This window comes from Nematolebias whitei, chromosome 2 (assembly GCF_014905685.2).
Source record: "Nematolebias whitei isolate Nwh7 chromosome 2, NemWhi1, whole genome shotgun sequence".
Classification (NCBI taxonomy): domain Eukaryota; kingdom Metazoa; phylum Chordata; class Actinopteri; order Cyprinodontiformes; family Rivulidae; genus Nematolebias; species Nematolebias whitei.
This window is the reverse complement of record NC_056499.1, coordinates 32,516,019-32,538,209: the sequence shown is the minus strand read 5'-3', so window position 1 is coordinate 32,538,209 and position 22,191 is coordinate 32,516,019. Positions and strand designations below refer to the sequence as shown.

Genomic DNA, 22,191 nt, shown 5'->3' with positions numbered 1-22,191 from the left:
AAAGAAGTTGACTTGTATTTTAAAGTTGAAGATGCTTATTTTACATTCATTTCTTAGTTCAAAACTGGAAAGTGTAGCTTTCCAAACTTTACAGAGCATGAGATGCTACATGTATGCTGCTAAATTCACATGCAGATTACTCTCACTCTTCTCACCATGGAGAGCTGTTAGGGTTATTGTTTGTCTGGCTCATGAAGGAGATGCTTTGGTCACATGTATAAACGTTTGAATAAGAGGGGGAAAGGATTGGTTAATTGTTCAGATAAAAAAAATAAATAAATTCAAAATCTTTTGATCTCTCCCTTGATTAGGACTCTGGAATAACAGATAATAACACAATGAGACATTCCCAGTCAAACAAAAACTGCAATAAAAAAAGTAAATAAATAAAATTGTAAACGATCCTTGTATCAATGGATTCCAAACTTGAACCGTCAAACATTTTGAGGTCAGAAGATCAGAAAAGTCACTTCAACTATTGATTATGTTCACTCTCTGGACCTGCTTCATCTTATTTTCCATTTCTTCTGTTTCCTTGTGGGTTCCCTTAAAACTGGAAGACAACACTGGTAAAGCTGCCAGATGTGGATGATCTTTGTAAAGTTTTTGAAAGTTCTGTAAGTGTGCATTAACAGTGCAGTGGGCTCTCTATTACACAGGCCAAAGCATAGTGCGTCCACAATGGACCATGGTAGTTTGTAATTGTGGTGGCAGCCTATTGAGGCTTTGGGCAGAGTATTTTGGTATCTGTTAGGAGGCTTATGTGAACCCATTCGGCTTGGTTGGCGAGATTTTGAAATGAGACTGGGTACTTGGCTTGGCTACAATCATGGCCATAACAAGGTCAGGTAAACAAAACACGATACTTGCAGCTGCACCCCGACATGGTCCAAGAGACCCGTGTTAGGGTAAGTGTATAAAGTGTGGTGAGGTTACAGGAGAACATCTCTGAAACAGAGAAAATGGCAGAGAAAACCCCATTTGGTGAGTACTAAAACTGAGGCAGTGCCATGATTGTCTTTACACTGAAGGAAGTTTTCCAGATTAGCTGTAATCCAAGTCTTAATTCAATTCAAGTCAATATAATTTTATTTTCCATAACATTCAATGAAATGGAGATTTGTTTTTCATCTGATTAATAAAAAAAACAACACAAGTTTAAAAAATGTCATGACACTAAAAACTTTAAAAAGCTTTGATAACCCAATTAAAAATATTCTAAGATACACAATAGATAAAAAATATGGAAACAACCCAGCAGACAATGGTTTATCATGTAAGGCTGTGTTTAAATAGGACCCTGTTAAGTACTTTCACCGCAGAGGGAACAAATAACTTGTTATGCCCATTTTTCTTTGCTAAAGGAACCAGCAGTCTTCTGCCAGATAGTACCAACCTGAATAATGGCTGCACTGAAAGAGTTGGGTCATTGTAAACTTGGACTGATTTTTTTTTTTTTTTTTTCAGAACCTGACTGTACAGGTCTGTAAGTTTAATTTGTTGATGACCAATGACTTTGCTACCTTGTTTGACCACATGGGACAACTTGTTCCCGTCTCTGGCTAAAAGGTTCCCATATCATGAGACAATATTAAAACAAACAACACTTTCAACCAGTGATCTGTACACCAACTGCAAAGTGATTTTGCTTGCATTAAAGCTCCTTAGCTTATACAGAAGGTGGAGACGCTGTCTGGCTTTTTTGTAAATACAGTGTTGGGCTCAAAGTTCAACTTGTTGTCAATTATTGTTCCAAGATATATGAATTCAGTCAACTGCTCTACTTCCAGCTGTTTTATAACAGAAGGCCTAAATATAGGTCTGGTGCTGACTGCTCCCCATCTATCTCCCAAAGTTCCTTGGTTTTACTGACATTAAGGGCCAGAAAACTGTCATCAAATATAGGTTTTGTAGGTTTTATAGTTCAGTGACAGTGGCCTTGCAAAATAGACACATTCCAAACTGAGATGAACCATAAGCTTTTTTGTGGATGCTCACACATGTAAAACTGGAAATGAGAATTCATTTAAACTCACCTGTAGCCATGTTGAGTGTCCACACAGACGCCTCCATTGAAGCATGGATTTCTGGGATATGTGGCGCAGGACTGATGGGACTGCTCTCTACCTGGGCACGAGCACACAGCTGTGGAGTCCACCGTCACAGATACTAGACTCATAGTTCCACAATCCACCACTGTAGGTGTGTCTCGCACATTTAAAACGTTGGTGCAGCCACCTGCACCATTGCACTCTGAACTATGGCACTCATCTATACGGATTTGGAAAACAGTGACTTGCAGGAATGACTGGAGCTGAATAGAAACAAACAAAATAATAAATAGGTTATTAGCTGGAAAAAAACTGACACATAACTAATAAAAGACAAATGCATTGTAGGGACATTCTCTGCAGCTTTAAGCACTGTTTGGAGAAAGAGCATTCTGATTGCCTCTGTTGGACAGAGACTTAAAAATCTAGTCCTTATCTCTGCAGGCAACATAACTCTTGGTTAATGTTTTGTTCTAGCATCTCTCAGAGTTGTACAACAGGATGTATTTTCTTTAACACTGGCACCAACTACTAGCAGGGTGATAGTACAGAGACAGCAATCCCTCACCGACAGCCCACACAGAAACACTGCCAACTGTGTTGGATCAATTTACAGAGAGAAAACAGAAGCGCTGCAGCCTAGTGATGAACTCAGGCTTCTGCAGTGGTGAATGAGTGAGTTCGTTCATTTATTTTTACTTCTTTATCATTTCAATTGTAAAACAAAAAGTTTCCAAATACAACCACATAATTCTGTTAGCCCCACGCAGCGGTGAAAACTATGGTGAGTTTGCTCAAACTTTTCTTGACCTTTGTCTGAATAGGTTTCTAAAACTTGCGTGTCATGGTGTGTTGATAGCTTCTCCAGTAAACCAGCTGCAATGCAGTTATGTTTAATTCTGACAACAATTTGCCTTTTTTTCTTTTAAATCACTCTTGTTTAATTTATACTTTTGCCACTTCTTGCTTTTGCAGTTTTAGTCAATAAGTACATGTACTTTTTTGGGCAATAAAAGCAGCCTTGGGTCTTCATGATTGCTACGGCCCAGTTTATACTTACCTTGGCTTGTTTTGTACTAGCCTTGAACCTACTTCATACCCACTTTGACAATTGCCAAAAGTTAATGATTAATCTAAATACATAAATGTAGTAGTAACAACAACAACAATCATAATAATCATATGCATAATAATAAAATGATAATAATAATCATAATCATAATAATACAAAGCGTAATGAAATTTATTTTTGGTTGATTATTTCTTAGTTGTAACAATGCCTAATGGCAACAGAGCTGATAATGTTGGAAAGCATGACTTGTTTCCTCCTGGCACCACATTTGTCAAAGAAAAAAAAAAAAGCCTTTGTGGGGTGACAATAACAATTGTTAAGTATTATATGGGGGCAAAACAAGTGGCAGTGTGAGGGCTGTTGATGAAGGACACGAGTCTTTGTACTATCACAATATCAAGAAGGAAATTAAATGGCAAACCTTTTAATTACTTAAAACATACAAATGTTTAAAAGAAAATTATAGATTTAAAAACTAATTAAAGTATTCATGAAATATGTATTGTAAAAACATATATAACTAAAAGGCAAGTTCTAAATGGCCAGTGGCCCAAATATAAACAGATGTCATGTAATTGACATTCTTTTTGAGTTAGCATTAGAATAAATGTATAAAATAAGCATTTAGGTTACACAAATTGATTTATATGTATAAATCTCCAATAAACAGTTTTAAAGGAGGAGTTATTAGAAGTTAAAACAGCTAATGGACAGAACCCAGTTTGTGGAATTTATTGGTGAATTTCATGCTGTGACATTGGCTGTAAAATTGCCAAATCACTAAAAACAAGTAACACAATAGGTATTGTTTTTTGACTGTTACTGTCCAGGTTTGCTGTGCTTGCAGTACAATACTTATATACTGTCTAAATACATCGACTTTCCAGTTCAAACGCATGTAATCCCTCTAATAGGTCCCCCCCCCACCCCCACCCCCACCATTAGCTTTTTCTGGAAAACATATGTAATAGATCCACAATACATACTGAGTCCTGAAGCATGTACTGTCAGTAAGTAGTCTGGGTATTGGAAACTTTTGCAGTGCTTTTTTCTGCAGTAGTTGGAAAATATAGGCTATACGGTGGTCAGGAAGAGAGGGAGCTATGACCCTCAAGGTTGAACAGATTGATAATGCACTGGAAAGGAAAATTTAATGAATATAGAGTATGTACTGCAAATGGTATGTGCATGTGTGTATGTGAACATCTATTTTGATGTGCTCTCTTTGCTGGTAAAAGTGACTCTGTTGAAATATGTTTCCACTGAACTGAGATTAACATATCTGCACTTATGGGAAGTGATAATGTGCACACAGATACATGTGCAACAACGCAAGCACTCTGAAAAAAAGTTAAATACAAAAGCAGGTCACTTTATGCTCAATGTTCTGGACTGATTGGACCTTATTCAGTGTGCAACAACTACCCTGACTAACCATGCAATGCAGACACTTTTTTTTTGTTTGTTTTCTCGACAACTTGGCAGATCTGCAGTGAGAGTAATTTTAATAAGGATTTTATTTTATTTTTTTGGGTCACTGTATTTGCTGACTGACGTCCCATACCATTTGGGCTTTAAACACCATGTCTTTGCCAATATGAGAATGGATTTTTTTTTTCTCTAACACTTCCTGCTTTCATTTAACCTAGCCGCATCAATGAAGCTTCCGCCTCATCATCGAATCGAATCGGTCCAATCAATTGTCTCCACTGACTTTGATGTTTCACAGGAAAAATCAAATTTAACAACAAATTAATTTGAACATGAAGCATGGTTTTGTTGGAATTAAGCAATAAAAAAGATTAAACAATGGTCACATTAATCTAAAAGGTAGTAAAACCTAGTGTCTGCTGTTTGTGTCACTGGATGTTGGGCAACAGTTTTGTCGATAAAGCATTGTTAAGCATTATCTTCTCTGATTTGTTGTAAGTAGTTGAGAGCATCTTAAACAGCTGCATCACTTTTAAGTACAGCGGCAATAATGATTTATACTGCAAACGCCTGCAGAGTGGTGGACTGCTGAAAAAAATCACCAGGACTCCACTGCCCTCTCTGCAGAGGATCTACCACTGCAGAGTCCACAGGAAGGCTACCTCCGTCCTCAAGGACCCCATCCACCTCAAGACAAACTATCCATACTTCTACCCTCAGTCCAGAGGTACAGAAGTGAGAAATACAGGATTTTCAGAATCAAGACATCTTTATTTGCATACATACATACATAGCATGCATGCATGCATACATACATACATTATTTCTATAGCTGTAGAAGTTACTGAAGATCTTAGTCGACATGCCAGACTTCCTCAGCCTACTTAGGAAGTAAAGTACTGTACAAAGTACTTGGAGTACTTCTATGTTCATCTGTCTCTCCTTCCTGTCCTCTCAAACCAGCCGGTCAAAGCAGATGGCTGCTTGCTCCTGAGCCTGGTTCTGCTGGAGATTTCTTTCTTTTAAAAGGGAGTTTTCCTTTCCACTGTTGCCACTGTGCTTGCTCAGGATGGGAGACTGCAACAAAGCCAAGATTCAACTTGTCTGCTGGATTCCTTAGAGAGAGAACTTTACCAATTGACTTTTATGTATGTGAATGTTCCTGTAAAGTGTCCTTAGACAACTTTGTTGTGATTTGGCGCTATATAAATAAACTGAATTGAACTGAATTGAGTAAAAGTACTGTTGAGGACCCCCCCCCCCCCCAGATGAACACAGAGAAAATATCTAGAACTGTCATAATGACAAACACATTTTTTTTAATGCAACTCTCCCATTGAGTATTATGTATTATATAATAAGATTTTTTCTTCTTTCTGCTGCCTTTCATTTTAAATCTTTTGTATCTTTTTTTATATTGTTATGGAATTGTTTTGTACTTTTTTAAAATGAATAAACTTTATACCATTACCATTATGTACGCGGTATAAACTTTTTCAGTTTATAACAATAAAAATAAAAGCTATGATAGACTGTCATCTTGACATCTCATATATGGATAAATGTATGCAAGATCCAGGTGACTGCTGTGTGAAAAGCAAAATATTTTGAACAGGGTTTCTAATGAACACATTACAAATAACTGAATTGTTTGTACTGCACCAGCATATGCACACACTCTAGTGCATCAGGTTTTACAGAAAAAAGGATGTTGCAGCTTTCAATACATATATAGGTTGGGGGATTTAGGATAAAAAGTTAGAAACAACTAAAATGGCACATGTATATCCAAAGACTTGATAAAAACAAAACAAATACTAAACTGTTTTATAGCTGCAGCTAAATAACATCACACATACAAATAAAGAAACTGACAAAAAAAAAAGAGGAGACAATAAACTACAGCTGACAGCTAACTGTCAAGTGCTGCTGTGAGGGGCTGACATAACAGGCCCACTCTTATTTAAATGATTAAATTGGTGTAATCATCTCAGAAAATAATTATCTGAAATTTTGATCCAACATAGCCTGTAGGACAAAGTGTCATACAATGTTCTCATGTTGCTGTAACTTACATATTAGTTCCATGAGATGGATATGGGATAGAGACTGAGCTCTTTTAGCTGTTGTCTTCAGATTAGAGTTGCATTCAGGTCTAAAAATATCCGACCCGGCCCGGCTCAAACCTGTATCTTTTTTTTTTTCGAGCTCGACCTGAAATCAACAGATTAACTGTAATTACAGGTCCTAACCCGAGGGGGGGGGAAAAAAAAATATTAAGCTTTTACTGCTTTTGTAAGCAAATCAATTTGACATGATACTGTATTTAAAAAACATATTTCAAAGAAAGGAAGATAAGATTTCTTGTTTCACCAAATGGATAGTAACATACAAAATGAATAGCCTAAAAAATAAATAAAACCAGCTCTAAAAGTATACAGATGATCAAAAATATGTTTTAGAGCAAAATAATTTGGAAAAATGTAGAACAAGGCTATTTTAATTGAACATACTGCTCGCTTCAGCTTTTGTAGATGCTGCTACTTCATCGCAGATGACACCAGGTGCAGAGATGACATGGCGGGTGATCAGCTGATCCATCTGAACTTAACTGGACTTTTTTTTACCTCTTTCAACTGGCCGGTTGGACCTGCCTCCTCCTCAACAAGTAGATTAACACAATTTTAGATTGTGCATTCTTATTTAGTTTTATGTGTGCTATATGATTCATAAAACTGCATCCAAGCCTGAGACCGGCCCGCACATTAAGCACATTATTATGGCCCAGCCCGGCCCAGCCTGAATTCGGGAAGGGTCGGGCCGGGCTTGGGGCTCGGGTTAAAATGACAGCTCTACTTAAGATTAGTGAATTAAAACAAACTCCTTGTGAAATGATTTAATTTTCCAATTTTGTTAGGTTTATTCATATTTAAGAAACTCATTTAAAAACATCACTTTGGGGGTAATTATAGTATATGACAAATTGAACATGATTTATGTTCAACAACAACAACAACAACAACAACAACAACAACAACAAAAACAACAACAACAACTATGTAGATGAATGTGTTTTCGGTGAGGCTTTGTCAATTAAAAATGTCTTTAAATTGTGGGGTTCCAAGCCACCAGCTTGGATGCTTGCAGTTCCACACAGACTATATACAAGTTCAGTTGTTTAATTTTTCAAGGTTTTTGGGGGATGAACTATGTCCTGGATGACTGCACCATAATAATAAATGGTCAAAATCTTCTCATCCTTATTTTGAAAGTGTACACGAGTAGAATCAATATTTTATGTTGAAGGGTCTGCCAAGTTAGCTATAAAATAATGACAAGATGGGTACAACTTGGACACGAATGGATAAGGTACAGGCCAAAGAAAGTTTGAACAGGATGTTGGTAGGTACACAGAGACATGTTGCAGATTGCTTTGTTCCTTATCAATAAATAAAATGTTGGATGTGAGAAAAGCTGCTTAAGTACAAGTTAGTGGAAGTATTAATTGACTTGGAGCAATCCGTATGATTAACCTCACAATGAAAACCCCGAATGGCTGCAAAGATGCCAGGATTTCTATCTTTTGAATCTATATTCCCAAATAGAGGAAAATATCCATTAACAGAGTCTTTCAAAGGAAGAATAATATTTATAGTGAGGAAAATGGGCTGCAGTTATATTCTTCCTTCAACTATTGTAAAATACATTTAAAAAACTTCTATCCTCATTTTGGCCCTCTGAACATTAATAAAATAATAAGATGAACCTTAATATTCAAGCTTCATACCAATGGTATTTTACTTTATAAAAACTGTTGCAGAATCATTAAAAGTCAAGAGGAGAGTAGTGTATTGAAAACACTGAGGGATACGTTTCATTATAGAGTTAGAGCAGGCAGAAACAGAGGGACATTGTGTGTCAAGGCCCTTCTTTTTTTAATCTATTTCAGCAGCATTACTAAGAACTGAAAACATGAATAATAAGCACTACTTCATCTTATGCACCCATCCCCTTCATTTCATTCCTCCTCTCTGCCCTTCCTCTTTCTTTCTTGTCCACCAACTCCCTCCTCTGTCTTCCCAGCTCTCGTTCATCTTCTCGCTCGCCACGCTTCACATCTCATTCTGATCAATGTCTTCTCTAGAGAACTTGGCTGAATTCAGATGAAATGCTCTGTGCTCCTCTCACAAATCACACCTGAAAGTCTATACCTCCCTGCTCACACATCTTTCTCTATCTCTGATTCTCTCATGCCAGTTTTTTCTAATATTTTATCCATTCACGTTTTTTTTTTTTTTACTATCTTTATTCTTTCTGTCATCTCTGTTGAAAACAGTTGTATGAAATGGGAGGTTACCAGGAGGAGAAGCTGGTGATTCACCTGATCTGACCAGCACAATCAGAACTGCACTCGACTGTTTTCACCCAAAGAGACATAAAATGCAAATAAATTCTGCCTCATCATCTTCTCTCAGGATATCAGTTGAGCTATCTCTTTTTCAGCTACAAAAAGCTGGAAAAGCACACAGTTTAACCTCTATGAACAAACTTCCCTTAAATATGCTCCATGCACTGGTCTCCAATTTTCATTCAGACATCTGAACATTAAATTTGGTATGACTGAAGCCAGCGGCCATGAAATGAGCATTACTCTGTTTCTCTTTATACTGACAGGTTATGTTCATGTTTTTGTTGTTGTAGTTGTTGTTGTGTCTTGTCCTTGTTAGACATGAAATTATGTCTCAAGTTATATGACAGAAAATAGATACAAATGTATTTAAATCTTTACTGCTGTAGATATACCTTTAAATGAGCTCAGATTGGAGAAATTCAGTTTAATTCTAGCTTGAATAATGAGCTAACAACTAGTTTGTGCAACATCAAAATGAAAGTGGATTACTATCATCATAAAACAACTCAAAACTTAAAAAATATATAGGGGATTGTCCATCCATCCATCCATCCATCCATCCATTATCTTTCATCTGCCTCTTCCTTTTTGGGTCGCGGGGGTCAATGGTTTATGCAAAAGTTGTTGTGTGAACCTTTACACTGCCCTCAATTTGGCATTACCATGACATTCCTTTTGTGGATGTCACTTGCTGTACCAGAAGTGTTACAGCTAGCTATCCTATCCTGAGGAAACATGGTTTTCATTCCATTGTTATGCTGATGATTGTCAGATTTTCTTGCCTTTGAAACCAGCTAGTGTTTGCTCCATTCACCCTCTTCTAAAATGTCTAGACGACATTAAGACATAGATGGCTTCAAATTTCTTAAGTTTTAACGATCAGAAGTCTGAAGTCATTGTGTTTAGCCCTAGCTCAACCGCCGCCTCTGATCCTATAAACCTGGACTCTCTTCAGCCATATCTTAAGCAGTCTGTTAAAAATCTCAGGAAGGTTTTAGACTCTGACTTCAAATTTGACAAACAAACCAACTCTGTTCTGCAGAAAATCGTCTTCCAATTAAGGCAAGTAGCTAAGCTCAAGCCAGTGTTGTCCAGACCTGACCTTAAGAAACTAATCCATGCCTTTGTCACAACCTGATTGGACTACTGTAATGCACTCTATGCTGGGGTCAGCCAGGCCTCCATCTTGCATCTCCAGTTTGTCCAGAATGCTGCTGCACGGCTCTTAACTGAAACTCATAGGTTTGATCATATTACTCCAGTTCTGTCCTCCCTCCTATGGCTCCCTGTGCGTACAATAATAGACTTTAAAATTCTTCCGTTGACCTATAAGTAACTAAATGGCCTCACACATCTTTATCTCTCTGAGTTACTGGAACCATATGTTCTCTCTCGGGCCCTGAGATCATCAGATCAGCTGCTTTGGGCTGTTCCAAAAACAAGACTGAAACTCAGAGGTGATCATCCATTTCAGTCATGGGCCCCAAACTTTGGAACAATCTTCCCCCCAACATTAGGCAGGACACCTCCCTTACTGTGTTCAAATCTCTGCTAAAACACATCTGTTTTCTCTGGCATTTCACATAGTGTGAGTTGATTTAGTTTTTTTTTTTTTGTTTGTTTTGTGTTCCTATGTTTTTAATGCTTTTAATACATTTTTCAGAATTATTATTAGTGAGTGTTATTTTTTCCATTCATTGTATTCTCATTGATGTTATTGTTAAGCACAATGGTTACAGCTTCTGTTTTAAATGTGCTCTATAATAAAGTTGACTTGACTACTACTGCTATTTGCACTTACAACTACCCATAGCAGCAACCACATCTACAGAGGTTCTCTTGGAACTTTGCAATGCAGCACTACAAAAAATCACAGGGAAGTGCTTTTAGGAATAGCAGGCAAAGCTAGTTTAAAAGTCTGTATCTACATCCAATCTACAAAGAAAGAGGAAATATACTAAAAATATATTGAGCGGAAAATATAATAAAAAAATAATAAAATAAAACACTTGCGGAAAGTAAAAGTCACAAGCATTCACGTGTCATGATATTTGTTTTGCTTTGTACTACCCACACCATTTTCCTGATTTGTTTTGTTTTGGGCTTTTTTCCTGTGATATTTTGCAACTGTAAAACTGCACCATTATCCATCCATCCATCCATTATCTTTACCCGCTTATTCCATTTTGGGTCACGGGGGTCGCTGGTGCCCATGTCCAGCAATCACCAGGGGCGGGGTACACCCTGGACAGGTCGCAAGTCCATCACAGGGCCACATAGAGACAAACGAGACAAACGACCATTCACTCTCTCATTCACACCTAGGGACAATTTTAGAGTTACCAGTCAGCCTAACATGCATGTTTTTGGGCTGTGGGAGGAAACCGGAGTACCCGGAGAAACCCCACGCATGCACGGAGAGAACATGCAAACTCCACCCAGAAAGGCCCCTGGACCGGGGTTTGAACCAAGGAAACTGCTCGCTGAGAGGCAGCAGCTCTACCAGTTGCGCCACCGTGCTGCCCTACTGAACCATTATACAGTACCTTTTTGCTTCCCCATCCCAAAGCAAAGAGGGGTAAAGGGAAACACCCTTGATCCGTGCATATTGTGAGCATGATAACTAGAAAAATAAGTGAGGTATCGACTTCCATTTTGGTTTGTAGAAACATTTAGGCACAAGAAATGTTTCTTTTGAAAACTGGGTTGCCATGTCAAAATCAAAGGTGGCTGCCATTGTATATGTATATGTTAACCATGTGAACTGGATAGCTTGAAAAATAAGCAATGTGCCGACTTCCATTTTGGTGTCTGGCAAGTAAATGGACTGTACTTATATAGCACATTTCTATCTGATCAAAATACTCAAAGTGCTTTACACTACAATCTGTGCCCTCATTTACTCATTCATACAGCACTTTACTATTTGAATACAAAGAATAATCAGTGTTTTATCACATTCATACACCGATGGGACACACATCGGAGGTAATGAGGGGTCCAGTGTCTTGCCCAGGGACACTTGGGCATGCGACTGCTGGTGGAATTGAACCCCCAACTCTCCCATTGGAGGATGACTGCTCTAACTACTCAGCCACAGCTGCCTATTTGAGTTCAAGCACTTAGAGGATTGCCTAAACCCATAAAAATGTCCTGTGAGCAGCATAAACAACAACATACCATCCAGTGGTTGATGCTACATTGTTTGAAGCAAATCTGTCATCTGAACAGGTGAGGGTGGCTCTGACAAACTCGGGGAGAATTACCCGCTGCTCAAAGAAATGTTGATACAATGCTGTCATTCCCAGACAGGGATGCACATTCAACACAGCTACAGATTGTTTTACATGCAGACTTTACTATTTAAATTCTGTTTTCTTTAGTCTTGAAAATACTTGTAAACATTGTGGTGGACACTGGAGCTGACATTTGGTTGTAACATTTCTGTTAAAAAACGACAGACTTTGGTTTATACAAGCTCATTCTCAACTTAGTACAACAATATAAATATAAAGGTTCTACAAAACCTAGACTGCTGAGGATCCAGTCCTGATACTCTCAAATAATTCAGTCTGCTGTAATTCTGCTTACATTTTCATTTGCCAGTCTCTGTTTAAGTGACTTCACCTTGAGGACAGTGTAAAGCTCACAGACCTACAATTGTAGTAAAAAGATGCCAGTGAAAATATTTGCTCTTTACAAAATAGAAATGAAGCCAAAGGGTACATGTCTCACATTGTGTACATCTCTTGCATTTTAATGAGATATGAAGTAAATAGAAATAACCTAAACCCTTTCTCATCCAGCTTTGATGCTCACTTAACGGCATATCTCATTTTCTTGTCATGTTCAACTAGTAAAGTTGTGTAAGAGAAACAAATGACACTGTCAAAACAGATTTGCATGGTATCATAAACATCAATTTTCTAAAACAAGTGTTGGTATGTAAAATGTAAAAAAAAAAAAAAAAAAAAAGTGCATTGCTTTATGACCAGAAAATTACAAAAAAATATTAACAATACAAATCTAACTAATTTTGTAACAAAAGAAGAAGAAGAGAGAGAGAGAAAAAAAAGAAGTGGTACAAATCATGTTCATTATTTAAGTTTTTATATTACAAATAATTAGAGATTTTTTTAACCCAAGTTTGTTTAGGCCAAATAATACTGTATGACACGAACTGCTTTGAAAACCAGACTAAATCTGTCGATACAGAGAACTGTGACATAATTGTGACATGTCAATATTGTGACAGTTACTGCAATCAATGACTGAAAACACAAGAATTAGCCATTGGTGAAAAAGGATGTAAAAAAACCAAACAAATGAAACAATTTTTTGCGCAGTGTAAAGGCCATTGCATCTAGCACTGATCCTTAAATGATGCTGCTTTCAAGCAACTAAAGACTCTTGCTATACCAAGCAAAGTGTGCACCAAAGTGAAAAGAAGTGAACAGCCTTCTTGCATGAGACAAGTTATTGAGTTTAAAGTTTAATTCACCCGATTCTCTTTTGATTTACCTTGGCATCTTGGCACAGACAGCAATTTACTATAAATGTATACAAGTTAGAATCCTGGAAGCATTGCAGTTTTCAAAAAACGTTCAATACAAAAACCAGCACATTGCAGTTTTCAAATTTGTCTCAACTAAAATTAACAATTTTATTTAAAAACTGCAAGAATGTCAGTAAAATCCAAAATAAATAAATGAAAAAAAAAGAAAGAAAAAAAAAAACACTTTACAAGCTGTAATATAAAGTTGTACTGCAACTAGTTTTTCTTAGAAGTCCCCAGATCCAAACTGAAGTCCAGAGGTTTTTGCGGTTTCTGCTCTAAAACTTTGGAACAGTTTACCCGATCATTTAAAGACCTCTAAGATTGTTGAAGCTTTTACATCTTTGCTCAAGACTCATCTGTTTTCCTTGGCATTTGATCCATGCCGAGTCTGAAAACAAGTTAAAGCTGATTTTTATTGTTGTTGTATGTTACTGATAACTTACTTATGTTTTTCGAGTGGCACAAGATGTATTTTTTACTATTGTTTAATATGCCAACTGTAAAGCACTTTGGACAGCTTTTGTTGTTTTTATGTGCTATAGAAATAAATTGGCATTGACACTGACAATCAAAAATAAACATAAATAACTTGAGCACCCATACCCTCTAAATCTGACCATAAGCACAGAAAATACATGATCTAAGACCCACGTTTGGCAAATCTACCAAAATCCTGACACCGGTGCTGCCTGTCAAGCAATGCACTTGGTTCAACATAAATAAATAAGAAAACATAGGGAGTGTTAAAAATTGCAGAATTACAAAAGCTTCGTGTACTTGAAAAATTATAGTACTTTTGTAATGCCCTCAAAATACTGTGATGACTGTTTTTTTGTTTCGGTCCATCAACATCAGGATCCTCAACAGAACTTACAGTGGCAGGTCTTTGTTAAGTAAAGTGTCTTTAAAAAAAGTTAAGGACATAAAGAGTGGTCTACCTTTTGTTTGTGGGCAGCCAAATACCCATGCATTTTCTCTGGTTGGAGGAAGGAGGGGCCACCTTGCACAGCAAATCGAACATCCAACATTCGCTCCTTCACATCCATTAGGCTGAAGATGTTAACGTCACCCGGTGGAACAGAAAGCATCTCAGACAGAAAGTCCACCAGCAGCTCGTAGCGGCTCCGCTGCTTCCCTCTCAATTCAAGGAACTCTTTTGAGGTAATATCTGAAAAATAAAACAAACACAAGACTCAAAGTATATATAACAAAATAATCATGAAGTGATAAAGTAAGGTATGATGATTTGATACCTAAAATATATTCCTTAATGCAGAAAATACATGTGTTGGACTATTACTCAATGTGTCTATGCGGTATGATTTTTTATTTTCTTATTGTACACGGTTGGTTGCTTTGAGCAAGCTTTTAACACTCATGGGGATAACATGTACTAGCTCTTATGAAGGTCCGTTTCTTGTCAAACAAAACAGCACATTATTGACAGTCAAGTATTTTTTCTCAATATCTCTCTGGCAATCAATTTAGTAGACAATTGTTCAAATGCTGTAGCAAACCTAAAAATGTGTGTAAATAAGCCACCAGTATAAAAGCCACATGGAAGGTTATTCTTCCAACCTCACACATTTTTAGTCAGTGACAGCAGCTCACATTTTACAGCTGAAAGCCGTTTCTAAACAACACACTGAGTGGTTGTTCTGTAGCGCTCTCACAGATCACAGACGTTTTGGAATGAGCCGCAGAACATGTTTGATATCTATCAGGAGCTTGGTTTAATTTATAAAAGTAATAGTTTAGATTTCAGATTTTCTACACATTTTCAATGTTTAACCTCCACAACTCCCCAGACATAAAATTACAGATTTAACAAATACATGTAAATTGTTTATGTTTAAGTATAAAAATGTGTAGTACATTTACTGGACAGTTTATTTTTCAGTTCATAACTGGCGTCACAAGGTGATTTAAAATGTGTTGTAATTTGCACTCAACTACATGACAGCCACACAAACTACTGTCACTAAGAGAAACTTGGGGTTTTTGTCCAGCAATAAATCAACATGTAGACTGAACTTGAAGGGGAAAATCAGAAAATTTGGAATAAAAGAGATGCCATTTCCTGCATTTTGGTGTATTTTAACAGGTTGTTAAACATCTATGTTTACCTACATTTGTAAACATTTGATTAAATTGATTAAAAACAGGTCTCTCTTGTAAATGAGTCCTCAAGGCTCAATGAGACTAACTTGTATACATAAAGGTTGAATAGAAATTGCTACTTTAGAGAGCAACAGCAACAAGACTGTGTGTGAATAGAGCAGCTTTGATTTGTCAAGTGTCCTACCCCCCCCCCCCCCACCACCCCCCCCCCCCCCAAACACACACACACACACACTTCACTGCTCCGACTCACACTCTTCTCAACTGAATTCAGTCCTGCGCGTTGTTGCTCCTGCTCCAATCTCAATTGCCACTGGTGCTTCAATTCCCGATTGTCCAACTAAGGGCAATCCATCCATCCATTTAGTTTAGATAATACACTGAACTGTCTTTTCCACATTTTGATCGCTGTTATTTTGACAAATTAGTGCTGTTGTTTTGACATGTGATGTAATGTGAATAATACACATCAAACATTTCTCTTATTTTTTTTTTTTTTTTACTGTAAGCTTTTTTTTATTCATTATGTCTGAAATGTATACGGGAGTTCTGACACATCAGCAGTTATGTGTGCGCTGTACAGCTGTGTGGAGACGCTCCTGTGCATAACGTGCAATGTCCGCAGGGTGCACCGCTGAAGGTGGATGAAGACGCTTCATCCGCAAGGGACATGGTGTCCGCGGCTCTGCTGTGCAGGAGCGTTTGCACGAGCTGGTGCGCATGCTGTGGATGCAACGTCTCCTCTCGTTGTACTTTTAATAAATAATCAAAACAAAAATGCACGATGACTTTGGACTTTTAGGGGCATAGATTTCAGTTGCTGGATTCAAGCACACAGTTGATGGAACACACCCGGTCAAATTGAGAGAGTTCCTGGATCTTGTTCCGGCAGGATCCGGCTCAAATCAAACCCTACTTTGACCACTTATACACAATATATACCTGTATATAAATACTAAAATAAACTACTACTTACTACTACTTGAACTAATATTCCTACTTCATGGTTTTGCGCGTATTGGGGGGGGGGGGGGGGGGGTGTCAGGGAACCAAACGCCTGCGATAAACGAGGGACTACTGTAGTACTTGATTATAAGAAGTTTCACAGCACAGCAAATTCGAACTCCAAGTTAAAACCAAAGGCTTCCCACATAAAAAAATAAAATTAAAATAAAAATCTCACTGACAGTTACTTTAGTTCCTTCCACAAAACAATCAACCTCAATCAACAGGTCTCATTGAAAATGAGTCCTCATGACTCTGAGACTACCTGTATAAATAAAGGTTAAATTAAAACAATAATGAAGAAAAGCTGAGCTGCCTTCTTTATGTTTTGACTGAGGTATCATCAAAATAACTAGAAAACTGTGGTGTCTGAAAGCTACTGACTGCACACGTTTGCACTTGTGTGTACCATATCACTAAATCACAATCAGTTCTGACAGAAAATATTTTATATTTATAGGGGCAACTGTGGCTAAGTGGTTAGAGCACTCATCTTCCAATGGGAAAGTTGGGGGTTAGATTCCACCAGCAGTCACATGTTGAAGTGTCCCTGAACAAGACACTGAACCCCTCACTGCCTCCGATGTGTGTCTTATCTGTGTATGAATGTGACCTAAAGAACTCATTAGCCTTTGTAGAGATATAATAGAGTGCTGTATGAATGGGTAAATGAGGGCACAGATTGTAGTAAAGCACTTTCAGTTACTTGATAAGATAGAAAGGTGCTTTAAAAGTACAGTCCATTTCCATTTACCATTTAAAACAACAGAAGGTTGATCAACTCAAAGATGTCAACTAAAACATGCTAGGTGTTGATGCCAGGTTCAAGATATAACGTAAAGAAGGGAACAGTAATGAGCTAGCAGTGTTACAGGAAAAATCAAGGAATCAGACGTGTTGGGTAGGAATCATTTCAGTTTTCATATTGTATTGATTGGGTTATTCTCAATCTTAAAAACAAATGGATAGTTCACATGGTCATGTATATACTGTATTCTGTGTTTAAAATGAAGTGGGCAGAATGATTAAGTCAGTAAGTAAAAAGCGGGAGACACAGCCTGAACATTAGGAAACAAGACCTGGGGCTCAAATCAGGCTCAGCGGATACAGCTTGAGGGATTGAGGCAAATGTCAGCTCCCATCAGTCGGTCCAGTAGGAAAAACAAGGACATGGGCAGACAGAGAGACAGTTGGGAGGGCTCGGGGAAGGATAGTAACTCCTAATACAGAATGGCAGCCTTTGCACCTGGCTTTGATCCAACCTCCCGACTCACTTCTGCCTTCTCCTTCCCAGAGGCTTGATTTGAGGTGGTGCTCAGACACTCTCCTGCCTGTGGCTTTGGGGTTTTTACACAAATAGGTGCTAAAAAACAGATAAATATCCTACTCAGTTGTTCACTGTTGCGAGAGGTAACATGACAACATAGTGAGAACAAAAACAAACAGAATGTTCTCTTTGAAGCCGACCTGCCTTCTCTTCTCCAACAGACCACCGCATGTTTGAAATGAAGATGAGGAGTTGTACATTGTGATATCCTAACACCTGACACATTTTTTGTTTAAACAAGACAAAATATACTCTTCCTGTTTGCTTTTCTGCTATTTTCAACAACAATCTTTTGTTTGTTTGTTTGTTTCAACTTTCTTACCAGTAATAGTAATACCAAAAAAACAAGGGAAAAACCAGGACGTCAGCTGCATCTAATTGAATAACACAAATAATAATTTTATTTTTGTTCTTTTATATGTTGAATCCATAACACAAGTATTTAGATGATTAGTCTGATGGTAAACAAACTTAATATGTTTCTTAAAACGTCTAAACTCTATTTTTAATTAAAACATATTTAAGCTAGAATCCTTTACAAATTCGTCATGATGTTAAACCATTGCATCAGCTTGCTGTATGCAGTTCTGACGGCGTTTATGCCTCAGCACTGTTTCTGCTTCAGTTTGGGTTACGTAGACATTTCAAGGACTTTTTGTTTACTGCATTTGTATCTTTCCATCAATACGGACAAGCCAAGCAAGTGAGAGGGAGCTTTAATCTCAGTAAGTCTGATTTAACTAGTGCTTGCTTTGAGCTTCCTTATTGCATTCCACATTTGTTCTTGAAATCCGATTTAGAATGTCAAAGAGGGTGTAAGTAATGCTTTAAGTATAATATTTACATAATCCTTGACTGAAATCAATGAGTGTATATTCCAACAATCCACATGGAAAAATAAAATCCTGGAATTAGCTACTGCTAAATATCCCTCCCCCCAATCACGCACACATTTTAGTAGCTTTTCTGAACCTCAGGATGATCTCAGAGTCATTAATCCTGCAATTTTGTTTTAAAAGGGCAAATCTGGAACTTTTCTGAAATTATCACTGACTGAACCACAGGTTAAAAGCATTTGAGTGATTTTATGAGCATATTCACAGCAGTATCAGCCACTGGTGCTTTCTTGTTCTCAATTTAAGTCTTCCAATTACAACAAGTGCCCATTAAATCAATACACAGTGTAACTCAGAGCTGTTTGATGGTACCAGTAAAATAGTCTTCTCAGAATAAAGCACACAAGAGGGAGAAGCTGTTGACCAATGTGTTAACAGTACTAAATCAAATCGTTGAAAAATACAAGTCTCAATGACCAAAAAATAAGTAAATATAAGGCTCTACAACTATATGAGAATAGGTATGTCAATATTGTTTATCAACTTCTAATCGGTATTTATTAATATCACTTATAGTGAAGTTCTCTCTGATTGGACTGACAAACTAGCACTGTAGCTGACTTTCTGTCAGGAGACAAAATACAGTTTGTGTTGGTAGTATGATATTAAGCACAGGGATGCCTCAAGGATGTGTTTTCAGTCATTTTCTTTTTCACTCTGAAGACACATGACTGTACTGCTAAATTCAGTACAAACCAACTCAATAAATACAACAGTTCTGGGACTCATCAGTAATGATAGTGAAACAACAATCTGTTTCGTATTAGCCTCTTTTACAAAACAGTTTCATAAAATGGCCACAAAGACAAGATCCTGTTTTAAAGCTACCTTGGGTAATTTATTGATCATCAATCAAGTCACACATATCATGCAACAATGTGAGCTTCCATTAATGAAGACACCATTGCATAAACGAAGAATGGAGTGTGGCTCAGCAGGGGTGATTTGGAGTGCTTTGAATGCTAACTATAAAATGCGTTGGATAGCTTCCATTCTAAATCGCATGGACTGCTGGTTGCATAGACTGTCCACCATCACTTTATTACACACTTGAGTGGCAAAAATGACTTACTCTTTCATAAGTCATAAATGCTGTCATGGTGGCAGGACAATTGAACCCAGGATGCAGACTGACACAAGGAGCTTAGAAAACAAAAACTTATTTACAAAAACAAAAGAAAAAGTTGATGAGGCAGCAAAACTTACAACTGAGGAATAATTACTGGGAGCACAAGTAGAAGGAATCATTAAAGATAAATGTTCTCAGAGGAGAGCACCAGAAGCCAATAATGCACTTCTGAAGTGAAGATGGAAAGAACCCATATATACACAAACTAAAGAGAAGTGGGAGATTGACATCTGTTGAGATTAACAGGGAATGAGGAACAGGTGAAGTGAATATTGCAGGCTGACTGGAAAAACACTGAGGAAGTGACTGAGGATGAGTGAGCTATGGGACTGGCAACACAAGGGAAAAAGAACTAAATATTAATCAGCTGAAAAGACACAGATTGATCAGGATATGAATTTAGAGAAACTAATGTCACACAGAGAAACTGATTAAACACAACTGATCTCTAAGCACAAGAGCCCCAGACCACAGAAAGATGGAACATAATAATCATAAAGGGAATCCATCTAAAATAATAAAAATAAAATATCAAAGATCTACCAACAAGTAACCAAAACACAGATTATGACAACCTCACTTGGCAGCTAAGCAGTTTCACAGTTCTTCCGTTTAATCATTTTAAAGAGCTAATTAATAAAAAATGCTCAGTAATTTGAAAATTTATTCTCGCCTTTTTCTCAGATCATTTAACTTCCTGTCACCTGAAAGATGATACCAATCCAGTGGAAAAAAATAAATTGCACATTTATTATTTGTCAAACTATTTTTTTCCTCACATCTTGGAATTAGTGCATTTACACTTCCATTTTGCATTTTGTACATGTTTTTTCAGATTTATTTTGAATACACATTAGTTTCCTTTTTACAAATATTGAAATATGTGCACCTGCTTGATACTTTGCTGGCTAAGCATTTAGTGCATTTTCAATTTACCTCAGGCCTCTTAGAACAAGAAATAATCTTTTTATCTGCTTATACGAGGCTTGACTCTCACTTGACTCATTTTCCTTTCCTTTATTATTTTTCTCTGCTCTTCTTCCATCTTTCGAGAACATTCACAGCCTCACCGTCTACTTCTATTGAATATATAATATCTCTAAAATCATAAAAATCCTTGAGCCATGTCCTATTTCTCTAAATTGAATTTAATTCTGAACAGAGTGAGATGTGCTGTACATCAGGTAATGATGGATGCCATTCATCATAAGAGGCGGATGTGCTGGCTGAGCAGATCCACAACTAATTATTTTGCCAGAGTAAGTAATGGCAACAGGCTTTTCTGAATTTGCACTATCAGCTGACATCCCATGAGATAGGGAGCAGGAATTAATATCAGAAGTAATCATTCTGAAAAACCGTCTCTTAGCAAAAAGTTGAAACACAGCCAGTGGAAAGAGTAAACAACAATCAACGCTATTTCTATAACTTGAGACAAGTCTGTAAAATAATGAGCACATTCAGCACTTCCTTGTCAGCAGGACTCATCCCAAATTGGTATTGTTGTGGGTCCAACAGAACTTGTTGCTCTTATAGAACTAATGTCACAGCACATCTTTCAGAAATATCCTTGGCAGGATGACAGCCAGTGAAGTTTCTGGCAGCTGTAAACTAGTCTAAGTGCACATGGGAGGCCATTCCCAAAGGTGTCCAGCTTTTAGATATGATTTTCCAAACAATGAAGAGAAAACTACAAATAAAATAAACTACATAAAGCCTAATGGTATAGGCAGTTTTTGTAGCACAGCATTCTTTTTAAATAGTATTTCCATAAAATAAATGTTCTTAAATTTGATTCAAATATGTTCTGTTATATAAATTGTATAAGTTTTTGATCAGCACTTATTGTATGTAGTTTTACTCTGACTGTACATGGAAAGCCAAGCTTGAGTCATACTGTGTCAGACATTCAAGTTCCAGTTTTTTATTTTTATTTTTATTTTTTAATTGGCATTTGCATCACATGTGGCAAATGAAGTAGAACGAAATTGTGTAGTCAAGGTCTCAGTTACACCCAAAATAGCAAAAATATTAAGTATAAAAAGAAACAATATATAAGGATTTAAGATATACACTAAACTATACACTAAAAGATGTAAGATATACACCAAACACAAATAATGTAAAATAATATGGTATATTAAAGAGCAGCACGAACATGAGTTTGTAGTGAGTAGATGGGTATGAATA

General features: G+C 37.1%; 1 protein-coding gene across 1 annotated transcript in view; it reads right to left on the bottom strand.

Annotated features, from left to right (window-relative positions):
• The window catches only part of si:ch211-186j3.6 (neural-cadherin), a 467,709-nt gene that overhangs the window by 142,817 nt on the left and 302,701 nt on the right, over positions 1–22,191 (bottom strand). Inside the window, exons 20-21 of the mRNA XM_037694242.1 lie at positions 14,462–14,691; positions 2,037–2,314 (exon numbers count right to left, since the gene is read on the bottom strand). Coding sequence (XP_037550170.1) covers positions 2,037–2,314; positions 14,462–14,691 — 508 coding nt within the window. The remainder of the gene's footprint in view (positions 1–2,036; positions 2,315–14,461; positions 14,692–22,191) is intronic.